The sequence below is a fragment of the Triturus cristatus genome, chromosome 1_2 (genome assembly GCF_964204655.1).
Source record: "Triturus cristatus chromosome 1_2, aTriCri1.1, whole genome shotgun sequence".
NCBI lineage: Eukaryota > Metazoa > Chordata > Amphibia > Caudata > Salamandridae > Triturus > Triturus cristatus.
The window spans coordinates 585,726,154-585,740,420 of record NC_140580.1 but is presented as its reverse complement, the minus strand read 5'-3'; the positions used below and the strand labels follow the sequence as shown (position 1 = coordinate 585,740,420).

At 47.3% G+C, this 14,267-nt stretch overlaps 1 protein-coding gene across 4 annotated transcripts in view; it reads right to left on the bottom strand.

Moving 5' to 3' along the window:
- The window catches only part of PDCD11 (programmed cell death 11), a 618,996-nt gene that overhangs the window by 388,810 nt on the left and 215,919 nt on the right, over positions 1-14,267 (bottom strand). For all 4 annotated transcript variants that reach the window (XM_085606675.1, XM_085606679.1, XM_085606671.1 and 1 more), the window contains exon 19: positions 8,322-8,437. In XM_085606675.1, coding sequence (XP_085462801.1) covers positions 8,322-8,437 — 116 coding nt within the window. The remainder of the gene's footprint in view (positions 1-8,321; positions 8,438-14,267) is intronic.

Sequence of the window (14,267 nt, the reverse complement as noted above, 5' to 3'; positions counted from 1 at the left end):
AGGGATGTGAGAACCTGGGTCGGAGGTGCGCGGCACCATCGGCAATGCATCTGTTCCGAACATGCAAGGGTGATGCTGACCATCTGTGCCGGGCCCAAATCCACGCAGCAGTGGTGATGGATCAGTTCTGCTCGAGGATGCTCCGCTCAGCTGAGGAAATGTGTTGGTTGGGATCAAGGATGCGCCACTCAGCAGCGAAGATGCATCGGTTCTGCTGATAAGCACCTTAGGCCCACTTCCAAGGGTCCAGCATTGGGGTGGCACCACTAGACAGGGTACACTCACAGATGGCAGAGTCCAGGTGCCGATACAAGGCTGTCAGAAATACAAGTTGTTGGAAGCCTGTTATGTCTGAGGCTTTAGATCAGAAGGCCAGCAAACTAGCCATTCTGGATTATGGGTTGAAGAGATGCAGGTCCAGTTCCTCTCACCCAGGCAAGAGGGCAAAGTCCTTATTCCTGGTAGAGTAACCACAGATCCAGAAGTGTACTGAAGGGGTGGCGTTAGAGGTTCTTCTTTTACACACAGTTGTGCCTTTGAAGTGAGGAGAAACTTTTAGAGACATGCCTTTGAAGTGCACAAATGCCCAGCCCTGCCTCCGGACTAACTACAGGGTGTTAGCACCCCTTTGTCTGGGGACAGGACGCAGCCTATTCAGGAGTAAGTGAGGCTGGGTCCAGCTCCTTCTGCCAATCAGGATAGCCCACTCAGTCACATCTAAGCTCCCATTGTGTTTGGCAGTCTAGGTAGACTACATAAAGCCCAACTGCCATCTACACCCGGTTATCTTCCAAAGTTGCATTTTCTGAATTGTAATTCAAAATCCAACTTCACAGCAAGTTGGAATTTTAAATTAGGATTCCACAGAAACCAAAAATTGACCGGTTATATCTTGCCATTTTGGACATTGCTCTTATAAAATGTAATGACATAATCACACTGTTATCCTATGGGAGATATAGGCCTTGCAGTAGTTGTAATATTAGTTGAAGAGTTTTTCACTACCAGGACATATAAAAACTTGAATTGTACACGTCCTGTTTTATTAAATACATTGCACCTTTCCCTCTGGGCTTTCCAGGGCATACCCTAGGGGGGGGGGGACCTACATGTACTAAAAAGGAAGGTTTGGGCCTGGAAAGAGGTTTAACTTGCCCAGTTGACAAGGCTGTTTAAAACTGTACACACAGGCTCTGCAATGACAGGCATGAGATATGTTTAAAGGCTACTTAGTTGTTGGTACAATCAGTGCTGCAGACTCACTACTAGCATTTTATTTACAGGCTCTGGGTACCTGTAGAGCACTTTACTAGGGACTTAAGTAAATTATGCTAATTGGGTATAAGCCAATTCAACAATGTTTTAGAGAAAGAGCACAAGTGTAGAAAGCTGGCTCTTTATTTAGTGGACCAAAACGAGGTGCACTGTGTAAAGAGTCGAGGGCTGACAGAGGCAAAAATAAATAACCTAAATGCTCTCTTTTGTGGTAGTGTTGTTGAGCAGGCCGGCTTATCAGAGGGCAGTGCTAAGCATTTATTGCACGCACAAAAGGTTGTTAGTGAGATACTTACTCAAAGAAATCAGACACCAATTTATACAAATAATAACGAATTTTATATGAATTTGGATACCAAGACCATCGGAATTGGGTTAGTACTTTTTGAAAAATTAATTTTTACAGGTTTCAAAAGTTCACACTTCGCAACTTCTGGAGCGGTAATGTTATCCTATAGGGGAAAAACATACGGCATTCGGGCACTTGTCACTGACTTATGGGAGCCTTCTCCTGGACTTAAGGTGAGTATGGGGCAAGTCCAAGGCAGCACAAACAGGACACGTTAGGCGGCACTGGGGCAGTCAGATGCAAAGGTGCATTTCAGTGTCAGTTGTCCCCTTCAAGTCTATGGGGAGCAGTCCGGTTAGAAAAAGGCTGCATGCTAGGACTGGAAGGCCAGTCCAGGTGACCCCACAGGGAAGCTCAGTCCTTGGGGAACCGTCCCGTTAGAAAGAGACTGGGAGGACAGTCTGGGTGAACCCACATGGAGGCTCAGTCGTTGAGATGCTCAGTCAAGTAGGGACACCATTGATCCACGTGTCATCGGGGTGTGGGGCTCGTGTAAAGTGGTGCCTTTAGGTGTCGAATTGCAATGCGGTAGACACTCGCGGCTTGAGGGGGGCCTGCAAAAAGAGGCTGCAGGCAGCGACTGGGGGGGAGGGGGGGCAATCTGTGCAAACACAAGGGTGAGCTCAGCCTTTGAGGGTTTCAGGCCCCCGTTGGCACCCTCACCTCCCTCTGACTCGGCTGAGGGGTACAGAGGTACTTTGAGGTGATGGGTGGCAGCAGTCGGAGGCTCACTCTGTCTTAGTTCTGCAGCAAAGGGGCAAATAGGACAGGTGTGCCACTCTTGATGTGAGTCTCACTGTCCATGAAGTCCCTCGACGTGCAGGTCTGGCTTGCTCGGCGTTGGTGTCCAGGCTAGACACAACAAGCCTTGATTGCTGCAAGGAGTCCGGTGCTAAGGGTATTGGTGCTGTGCAGCACTGGTAGGTCCTGGCATCCCCACACTTAGAGGGAAGACTGATCTGATGTGTGGGAGCCCAGCAACCTCTTCCTGGGTGACTGCGGAGTCCGTAGCCCCGGTAGGTGGCAGGATGGTGAACTGGACCTTGCTTTTTGGGTGCCTGCAGTTTAAGGGGAGTAGCACCTATACTCAAAGAGTTCTCTGGCAATTTGCAAAGCACTTGCAGCCCTCTGGGTTGTTGGAGCCTGCATCGTGGCAGGACAAGTCAGTTTCTGCATGGGGGTCGGGGCAGCAAGTAGGCTGGAAGGGTTAGCGCTAAGTCAGTTGCTCCTCTGCTCTCGGGTCAGCAAACTTCTTTGTCCACTCCTTCTTTGGGTCTGTCAAATTTGAGGTCCTGGCATCAGGATCATTATCAGTGGTGCCACCAAAATACTCCATTTAGGGTGTTACAGGGTGTGTCAGGTAATAGACAATGGGCTACCTACCTTTAGGGTAACTACATCCTCCATATGACCACTTCCTGTGGGAAGAGGGAATAACCCTGACCCAGAAGACCTAATTTCAGCAAAAACCAAGATGGTGGAATTTTCTGAGTTGTGTGCACTTCAGGTAGCCCACTGTAGGGGTGGTACTAGACAGAGGGTGAAAACACACCTCCTGACTAGCTAATTTTCTTACCTGTCCGGTTGCTAAAAGGGCCCTGGCAGGGGGTGGCATTTGCCCTGTCTGGGGGAAGCCAGGTTTGCATATCACAGGCAGTGGAGGCCTTTAAAGCCTCTTGCCTCGATATTCTGATTACCGGTTATCCCGCTTGGAAGAGGTGACAACACCTTCGCCAGGGCAGGCACTGTTTCCGATCTCAGAGTGTGGGCTCTTACCTACAGGGTGCCAGAAATGCGCCTGTGGTAGCAGGATGGACGGGACCAGTTAGCCAATGTACTAGAGGTCAGTAGGTTTTCAGGGGGGGTACCTAACAGTACCCTCTAGGCGCATGTATGAATAAATCCATCACTGGAATCAGTGTGGGTTTATTAATACAAGGTGTTTGATACCAAACACTATAGGTTTCGGCAAAGCCATTATGTAGCTGGGAAACTCGTTTTGACCAGTGCCCAGTGCATACCTTTACATTGCTTCCCTGCTCACTTGTACCATCAGCAATTAAACTGGCCAGCACAGGGGAAAAATCTGCTCATGCAGATCTGTCCTCACATGTAATATAATGCGCCCTGCAAGAAGGGGGGGGGGGGGGGTACTACTGCAACAAAAACACAGTTTCCTACGAGAATCACTTTAGCACTGGTCAGCAGTTGTAAAGTATGCAGAATTACAAATCCATCAAAAGCGAAGTCAGCAAAAAGTTAGGGAAAACTACGCCAAGGATGCCAGGTCAAACACGCACACATAAACTTATTTATTTCAAATGTCTTGTATAGCGCGAACAAGAGCCCGAAGGGTATCATAGCGCTTCACAATAATGGAAAGGGAGAACCAGGTAAAGGGGAACATTGTAGAGGGAGTAAAAGAGGATAACATAATGGACTAATAAAAATGTACAAGGATGCGCAACAAAACATTACTTGGTACGGTAAGGTAGACAATCCTGGGAATTACAGTTGTTAGACAAAAAACAAGCATTTACAATGCAACGGTCTCGGCATTGTTAAAGTTAGAGCTATTGGCATTGCTCATGACATTATTTTGGTTTATGTTCTTAAAACATTTAAAGACTTTTTCACATCTAAACGTGGGCGATGGAGGCTTATGACTATCAACAGGGAATCCATGCACCGTCTCCAGCAAAATGTATTGTCCAAACGAGTGGTCTGTATTTGAGATTTCAGGTCAAGGGGCTAGTATGATTAGTGCAGGAGTTCCAGTGTGACAGGAACCTCGGGGTGTCAGGGCCCCACTGCACCCCAATTATGGCTTTCTTTTACTTCCCAAACAGTGTCCCCAGTTTCCTTCCTTGCTTTTGGGTTCACAGCATCCTTGCTACTGCTGATGGGGGGGGGGGGGGGGGGGGGGGGTGCCAGGTTTAGGACTAACTATATATTTTTATAATCGTAAACGTCATGAACTCATAAGAAAGGTGGACAGCTGCAGGTCATGCAACTGTGGGTGTGTTAAGAGCAGCCCGTGAATAGCCTGTTGGATTGGTCCTGCAGCTATCTGCACGTCAGAGTGTTTCCAAAGGGCAAGTAAATAAATGCAACAAAATACAGTTTTCAGAGGCTTGACATATTTAACGAAAAAAAAACCACAGCTGGAAACGTGCTGCATCAGATTCTACAGAAAATTAGAGAAGCTATGGTATCAAGACACCTACAGTGAAATAGTCTACTCGACAGGCGTCACTCTATAGTCTTATTTACTCTTGTAACACCCCCCCCCCCCCCCCCCCCATCGCCCCCAGGATATAGAAGTCCATCTACTACACGATAGAACGGGGAAAGTAGGCTATGAAATAAAACAAAAGATGTATTGCATGTCCCATTGTTGTCCTTGAAAATGAAAATATTGAAGAATTGACACTACAATTCTGAAATGTCAGCTGGGATATAGCCAATCGCCTCTATGAATTCCTGCAAGTGACAGCAATAGGCCAGATGAGCTTTACATTTTAGATTACGTCCCATGACGTCTACGCTGCTGTTTGATCTTTTATTTGGTGCAACCTCCAATAATTTATAGATCACAGCTGACATTACAACTATCGTTTACAATTAGGAATTTGGGGGTAATAAGAAACAGAGTGCGCTCGCTTTTAAGTTTTCACCTAGCCATATAAATCTTCAATTGATGAGATTCGGGTTGAAAGGGCTGCTTTTTACGACTTCCAGGTCACACGTGCTCATTTTGTCAGTCTCCAAAGTGGGGCAGGGTGCGATCACCGTCTTCCAAGTGTCGCTTCTCACTGCAGACCACATCAGGCAATCTGCAGGCAATTTTCAGGTCATTTTCATGATGACAGGTAGAGCTCAGCTTGAGTTTCATTAGCCATTTTACGGCGCACGAATCAGAGAAGGAAACGCAGAAGTCTTTCGGAGCCAACTAAGTAAATTCAACGGGGAGTTAAGGGTTCAGCTGACGAGACCAGAGTTTGATTTTACAACGTGGGATTTAGGAGGGGAGGCGGGGGGAGGGATGCAACAGTTTAATTACTGCAACGTAAAGATGTGAGGAGAACACTGAAAACAAACTTTAACAAACCCGTGTTTTAATAAAATGGCCCAGGCGCGTCGGAAAGGTAGCCGAAGAAATGGCAGCAGTGCTGAAAATTAGAAACCTGCCGTTTATTGACTTTATTTGAGAATGCAATGCATCTACACATCAAACAAGCCGAAAATCACACAGCAAGCAAACCCCAGGAACGAGCTGCCATGTTAAAAGTTGAAGTGCGGTGGGCGCCGTGTTGATGAAAGAAAACACGCTACGCTCCTCCGGAAGTGGCCGGCATACTGCCGCCATGCCAGTAATAAAGTCGTGATGCTAATTTAAAGGAATCTTTTCTTAGCAATCAATTAAGACTTAAAATTGAAAGGACATTTTTTTTTTACCTTTGAACACGTGATTTTAACAGGCTGAGTTAATCAAATCATGACGGTGAGTCCACCCGTCCTGCGCCTCTGCTGGAAAGCGTAAAGGCACACAAAACAAGCCGAAAAACACACAGCAAGCAAACCCCAGGAACGAGCTGCCATGCTAAAAGTTGAAGTGCAGTGGGCGCCGTGTTTCATTTACACTTGCAATAGGTCCCTGCGACGTTTAACCGGCTCTTCCCTTCAAATTCCTATTGAAATATATTGCACTACAAGGATACATTTACATACAAAACTAGCCATATCTGTACCAAAAATAAATGCCGAATACTCCTGAAAAGGAGTCTTTTTTAAATAAGTGTACCAAAACTGCTTCGTCTTGGACTCCCACCTTACTCTTATCGGGTCCCTTTCTCTTGCTCTTCTTTCTGGCCTCTACGCTCTTGGTGCTCTTGGACCCCGCTGGGACTTTGCTGATGCCGCTGAGAGACTCAGTGGGGCTGGCCCGGCTCTTCCTCCTGCTTGCGCAGGCCGAGACAAATATCAGAATGAGCAGCAGCGCGGGCACCAACAGAAACGCCCAGGAAGGGAAGTGTGCCGGTTCCAGTCCCAGGTGAAGCCCTAGCTCACTGTGGAGTAAACGGAGGCCCAGGCCCAGCAGCTCCCGCAGCCGCTGGGTCGCTAGCTCGTCCTGCTGAAGAGCCGCTTCCTGCCAGACTCGGCGAGGCCCAGTGGGTTCCAATACATCCCACAGAGCAAGAGCCCGACAGTCCCGGGCGCGCCGCTGGACTGACACAGCGAAGCAGTGCACGGAGAACAGAGGAGCTGGGAGCTCCAGCCAGGCGCCTGCCTCTGTCGGGCGTCAATATTCATCTTTTTAAAGTGAGGACTTCTTTTCAAATTTCTGCATAATTTTTAAACATGCACTTTTCAAGATGGCCGACACCTCTGCCTCTCCGAGATCGTTTTGCACGCCTGTTCAAGTAAGAGAGAGTCATACGTGTTTTTACCTCGCCGTTGAAAGCTACATTTTTAAATACATGCCAGATGCATCTTTAAAAGATTGAGAGTATACAGGATGCCACGTGTTCTTTGAAGTTCATGACGTCTGCTTTTCATTTATAAATATATTATTTCTTGGAAGCCATATCTGCAGTGTAGCGAATAGTAACTGATCGTATTCCAACCTAAATGCCACGTTTGCATATGCCGAAGGGATTCGGCAGTAGCCACGTGCACGGACGCAGAAGGGATCTGCCTTTTGTGCCGCGGCGGAGGCTCGAAGAGTGGCTTGGGAGCTGGAAATGTGGCAGACTGCGGTGCCCTGAGCTGAGCCTTGCTGCCTTTCTCCGAGGTGAAGCAGAAATGCCTCAGAGAAAGGCAGCGGCGTTTTCGGATTCGGGGGCGTGTTTTCGGATTCGGGGGCGTTTAAACACGCCCAGCGAAAAGCAACGAAAAAAACACGCCCCCGAATCCGAAAAGGACGGGGCTTGTTTTGCGAGACAAGCCTCTTCTCCAATGGCTGGCCAGCATTTAAGAGGCCAGCCAATGGAGAAGAGGAGAGAAAAGGGGCGGGTTCAAGCCCCTCTTCTCCAAGTCATTATGTCTCGCGAGCGAGACTGCGCAAGCGCAGCCTTCGCTAGCCGAGACCTAAAAAAGGACATTTATAAAACAGACACATTATTATATTATACAAGCATTGTCCAGCACTACATCCTTCACATATTGCACCATTCACAGGGATACATATAACCAGCACATGAATAAAACACACAAACTGCGCAGCAGTACACACCAACCTGATGTAGGCCAAAGGTGAGTTAAGCACACAGCAGTGAAACTTTATAGCAGTTGGGCACTCTGGGCAGGGGTGCAAGTCAATCACAATGCAAGGGACTTTACCATACCAATTCATCCGTCATTAAATTATCCTTCAGGTCGGTTATATTATGTATCATAAGACCATTAACACAATCAATGTGAAAAATATGTTTTAACACCACAGGAATCAACATACATAACAGAGAAAACAAACCGATCATCTATTTACTCCCCCATGGAGGAGCAGGTTTTAATCCTTCCAAAATTTAAATAACTGCATTGTGTGATTTCAGCATTGAAATACAAAAACGAGTAAGAGCATGAGAGCTGAGGCTCAGATGGGCAAAACGTTTGATTTAATGTGAGCATACAATTTGAGACAGGGAATGCAATTACTGGTATAGTTCAATGGTGCTTCATGCAAAAGCCAGCGTACCTTCTTTTTTTTCCTCTTGAGAAGTTCAGGCCGAAGGGAAACATGAACTGTGGACTGCAGGCCATCCACGTACAGAACCACTGCTGGTGCTTTCTGCCCAGGGACAAGGCTGGCTTCTACAAAAGAAATTGAAAGAACATCTCCTTATGTATAAAAGTACAGTTTACCAGAGGCAACTGAAACAAGAACTGGCAAAGCCAATAGGTCTGGTCAGGGGCATAGCTTTGAGAGGGGGTGGGGTATTCTGTAGTCAATAGTTGGTTAGAAGTGCTTCAGTCGATTTCATATAGGATTTATACATGCCCACACGGACACTGAACGCTTTCAAAAATGTTGATTCATTTGAAAAATATGTTTAAGTACCTCTAACAATCCACACTTCTTTTCCTTTCCACTGCCTCTTAAGCCCCACCTCATGGCTTTCTTCTCATATAATGTATTCTAACAAGATATGCTAGCGAGATTGGCAGGAAATCTGATGTTCACACCCCCTCCAATCTTACTGGCCAAGCTAAGTGCCTGGGTCTGGTGTTGGTTGCCAGCCCTTTGGCTTTGCCTATCCTGGTTTGTTCTTTCAGGGTTCTTGTAAAACATCATTGTGGGGGTCCTCCCCAATAAAAATAAAAAAAACAGTGGCTAGAAAGCATTGCTGTTTGTAACACTTCTAGGAACTACTCTGTGTGTAGATTTGCTCTTAGTAAAAGAGCAGAATGCAGTCACTCACAGTTAAGTGGGCTAACCAACTGATGCATCTTGTATGCTGTAGTGGGCAGAAGAAAAATGTTGATGACAACAAAACACCAATGGATGAGGAGGGCTGGATGGAAGTCCCTAAAGAACAAGTTACCAATATATCTGTAAGAGACATATATTCGTTATAGATTCCTTACCTTAGAATTACCCCAGACTGGATTCGGAGAACTTTTTCTCAGAAGTACCACTGCACGTCCGTAGGTGGCGTCAGTCGACTCCGCATTCGTTGTTGGTGTCGTGATAGCCGAAATGATGTTGCAGTATCTACTTAGACGCCGCCCCTGCATCAGTTCTTTTACACGACATTCCACACCAGAAGCGCAGAGCCATGCAAGACACGGACTACTGGTGCACAAAACTAGGGCCCTGAAAGGGAGTCCCTTACTTTAGAAGTCAGTTCGCAGAACGGAGAGGATAGTTGGGGCGTTAAGGAACCTATAACTAATATATATCTCTTACGGATATTTTGTTACTGGAGGTAAGTAACTTGTTCATTGGAAAGAGACTATTAATTATAGATTCCTTACCTTAGAATAGATACCCCAGCAATACCTACCCTGGAGGTGGGCCTGCGAATCAAGTTCACACCAGAAAGTCCTGGAGAACTAAACGGCTAAAGAAGCCGTCTCTCCGGACTTGACTATCCAGGCAGTAATGTTTAGTGAACGTGTGCAGTGATGCCCACGTGGCTGCCTGGCAGATGTCACTGAGGGGGACTCCACGTCCCAAAGTAGTAGTGGCTGCAGTTTACCTGGTGAAATGAGCGGGCAGTCCTACCAGAGGCTTCTTTTTTGCCACGGAACAGCAATTATGATTCAAAGGACGACACATTGAGAGATGGTCCATTTTAGCATGGCGCCACCTTTCTTGGCCCCCACATAGCGAACAAAGAGTTGATCGTCCACCCGGAGTTGTTTTGTGCGATCCAGATAAAATGATAACACACGTTTTGGACCCAGACGGTGGAGTCACTCCTCCTCCTTGTAAGTAGGCGGGCGTGAAGAAGGTGGGCAAAGTGATGGTCTGTCCTATGTGGAAAGACGTAACCACTTCGAAAAAAAAAAAGAAAAAGGTCTTGTTCAGAGGACACCCTTGTCCGTCCGGATGGACAGCAAAGAAGTAAAATGCTACTTACCAGTATGCATCTGTTCTTGGCATGTAGAGCTGCAGAATGACATACTTGTGCATAGATCGCCATCTGGTGTTGGGCTCGGATGTTTGCAGTTTGTTATTGTCTTAGGTGACTCCTCCCTTGGACGATAGTGCGCATGGGCATCGACTCCATCCTCAGATTGTTTTTCGTCATGAAGGGAAATGGAGTTTGTAATAAACAGAAAAGATGTCCATGTGTAATGTATCTAAGTAAGATAACACTGGAACAGATACAGGTACGGCGGAGGCGGGTGGGCTTATGTCATTCTGCAGCTCTACATGCCAAGAACAGATGCATTCGGGTAAGTAGCATTTTCCGTTCGAGGCATATGAGCTGCAGAATACATACTTGTGCATAGACTGTACAGCTGTGTTCTCCCCTAGCGGTGGTCACCTGTATCTGTTGCAGTGGTCTGAAAAAGTGTTTTATGAACAGCCTGGCCTACAGAAGCTTGCTGTTTTGCCTGCCCATCTACACAATAGTTTGGTGAAGGTGTGTGGCGTAGACCATGTTGCTGCCTTACAAATGTCATCTAAGGGAATGTTCCCTAAGAATGCCATGGAAGCCCCTAGTTTGCGTGTTGAATGCGCTCTAGGGGGAATCGCTAATGTGCGTTTTGCTTTCTGGTAGCATATTTGAAAACATTTGACTATTCAACTGGCAATTCCAGCTTTGGAGATGGGGTTTCCTTTATGAGGTGGCGAGAAAGCTACAAACAGTTGGTTTGTGTTTCTAAAAGGTTTAGTTCTGTCAATGTAATAAAGTATAGCTCTTTTGACATCAAGTATGTGAAGAGCTCTCTCTGCTACAGAATCTGGTTTTGGGAAAAAAAAGGTAATTACACAGATTAAGATGGAAAGCAGAGATTACTTCGGGAAGGATTTTTTTTTTTTCTAAGAACCACCTTGTTATGATGTACTCGTAAGAATAGTTCTTGTATGGTTAAAGCCTGGATCTCACTTACTCTCCTGAGAGAGGTGATTGCGACTAGGAAAGCTACTTTCCATGTAAGGAACTTTAGTTTGCATTTGTGTAGAGGCTCAGACGGGGGACCCATGAGCCTAGTAAAGACAATGTTTAAATTACACACTGGAGAGGGTGGAATTGTGGGAGGAATTATCCGTTTAAGGTCTTCCATGAACGCTTTGATAGCAGGTACCCTAAACAATGACAAATGTCTGCTTTGTAGGTAAGCGGCAAGGGCAGCAAGATGTAGTCTTATGGGTGTGTATGCTAGATTACATCTTTGTAGATGCAGTGAATAGCAAATAATGTTTTGAATTGAAACATCTAGTGGGTCAATTTTGTTATTATTGCAGTAAATGGCACATCTTTTCCTTTTGGCTGCATAGCAAGCGCTAGCAGTAGGGCGTCTAGCCTCTTTAATAATGTTCATACAATCCGGTGGGAGGTTGAGGTAACCGAACTCTAGGACTTCAGGAGCCAGATTGCCAGGTTCAGTTGAGCTGGATCTGGATGCCTTATCTCTCCATGGTTCTGTGTGAGAAGCTTTGGGGAGAGCTGTAGTTTTTGGTGTGGAACTACTGAGAGTTCCAGGAGTGTTGTGAACCATGGTTGCCTGGCCCATGTTGGAGCAACTAGGATCAGCTTGAGAGACTGTTTGAGCTTGCGCACTACTAATGGAATGAGCGGGAGTGACGGAAAAGCGCACACAAATCTGCCTGACCATTTCATCCATATCGCATTGCCCTTGGACAATGGGTGTGGATACCTGGCGGCGAAGGTTGGGCATTTTGCATTTGCTTGTGTGGCGAACAGATCTATGTCTGGGTGGCCCCACATCTGAAAAAAAATAGATGAAGAACTTGAGGATGAAGTTCCCATTAGTGTATCTGCTGTGTCTGACAACTGAGCAGATCAGCAATCTGATTGTGTACCCCTGGAAGATGTTCTGCTAGAAGGTATATCTTTTGTGGGATGGCCCATCTCCATATACTTTGCGCTAGTTGAGAGAGCTGCAAAGAATGTATTCCTCCTTGTTTTTGTATATAATACATTGCTGTCATATTGACCGTGCGGACAAGGACAGTTTTGTTGATGAGATGTGTTTGGAATGATTTTAACGCTAGAAAGATTGCCAGTAATTCTAGGTGATTGATGTGGAGCCCTTTTTGTTGAGGGGTCCACCTGCCCTGAATTGTATGGTTTATGAGATGGGCTCTCCAGCCAGGGAGTGATGCGTCCGCTGTTAGCACTATCTGTGGAACTGGGTCTCGGAACCGCCGCCCTTTGGAAAGGTTGTGTGTTCCACCAATGCAGAGCGCGATGTGTGCGGCTGTCCACCAACACCAGATCTGAAAGTTGACCTTGAGCCTGGTTCCACTGACGTGCTAAGCATTCTTGTAAAGGAAGCATCTGAAGTCTTGCATGAGGTACTATGAAAATGCAAGAGGCCATCATTCCTATGAGTTGCATAAACACTCGAGCTGGTAGTGAGTGTTGGGGCTGAAATTTTTTTATGAGGGTTTGCATACTGGCTATCCTGACTGGATTGGGGTATGCAAGGGCTTTGTAAGTGTCTATTGTGGCCCCTAGATACTGATGTATGTGGGACAGCTGGAGATGTGATTTGGTGAGATTTATCGTGAACCCCAAGTTATGAAGCAGATGAATTGTTTGGCGAGTGTGGTGAACACACTGACTGTATGACTTGTTTTTTGTTAGCCAGTCGTCCAGGTATGGAAACACATGAATTTGTTGTCTTCGTAAGTGGGCGGCTAATACCGCCAGACAGATTGTAATGATGTAATCCGAGATTGTAATGCTCCCATAGATTTTGCAGTGTCTGTGTCTTTCTTCATTTTTTCTAGAGCTGTCCCCACAGCTGGGCTAAAGAGGTGTTCTTAATCGAACGGGTCTGGAGGGAGTGGAGGGAAGTCATTGTTTGGTAGTAGGGGAGGTTCGGTAGTTGTTACCTCGACCTCTCCCCTTGTTATTGTTTCCCCTGACCCCCCCCAAAATATCCCTTGTTGGGGGATGTTAGTGTGGGACTCTTGTAGGAGGAGGAGGTAGTGTCCGTGCTAATGTTTTTGGATCCGCCCCTATAAAAGGAGCGACGAAAGGAACCTCGTGGTGTCTGAGATTGTAATGCTCCCATAGATTTTGCAGTGTCTGTCTTTCTTCATTTTTAGGTCTCGCCTAGCGACGCATCGCAGCTGCTCGCTAGCGAGATCTATTGTCGTCGACTTGAGTTTGGAATGGGGACAGGAGATGTGCACTTTCCCAGACAGCCGATGTACACGCTCACGGAGTCTGTTTGAGCTTTGGCCCAGACAGCTGATGTGCACGCTCACGGCGTAGCTTCGGGCTGGGCAGCCGATGTGCACGCTTGCATGCTCACGGCGTCTCTTTCAGCTTGCGCCCCGCCCGGACAGCCCATGTGCACGCTCGTACGCCAGTCCGCCACGCGCCCAGCTGAGGTTGCTGGACGGTGATGAGTGCCGGCATGCTTGCCCGCTGCGCCCCCTGTGGGAGCTGGAGGCGGAGTGTCGCCGCTACCTGGCTGTGGTCTTTAAGCACGTGCGGCTTATGGACGCTGGGGTGCTACTCCCGCTGCTGCAGAACCGGGCGCTCAACCTGCGCATCATCCAGCTCTTCCGCGACCCCCGGGCTGTGCACAACTCCCAGCTCAAGTCCAAGCAGGCGTAGTGGCCGGTGTGAGGCCGTGTTTCAGTGGAAAGGATGGTGAATATTGCCAGACTTGGAATGCTGCAACAACAAAAAGGTCAGTACGTACAAAAGCTCAACAATGTGGGATTGAAGTGGTAAATTGTATAAACGCTTGTGTGCTCGCATGCCATGCCTGTGTCTGAGGGGGTGTTCACGCAGCTGCTGCCTGCTCCTCACCCGGATGCTGGTGTGTGCCTCCTTTGAAGAAGGCCGCGCGCTCAGGTGGCAGCGTGCGCTGCTGTCCGAGGCTCCCGTATCAGCATCCCGAGGCCCGGCTTGAAAGCAGTCAGCTGTGCTCGTCTGGTGATTAATGCGCTGCTTGCTGGGTGTGTTGAAGGGATAAGGGTGAG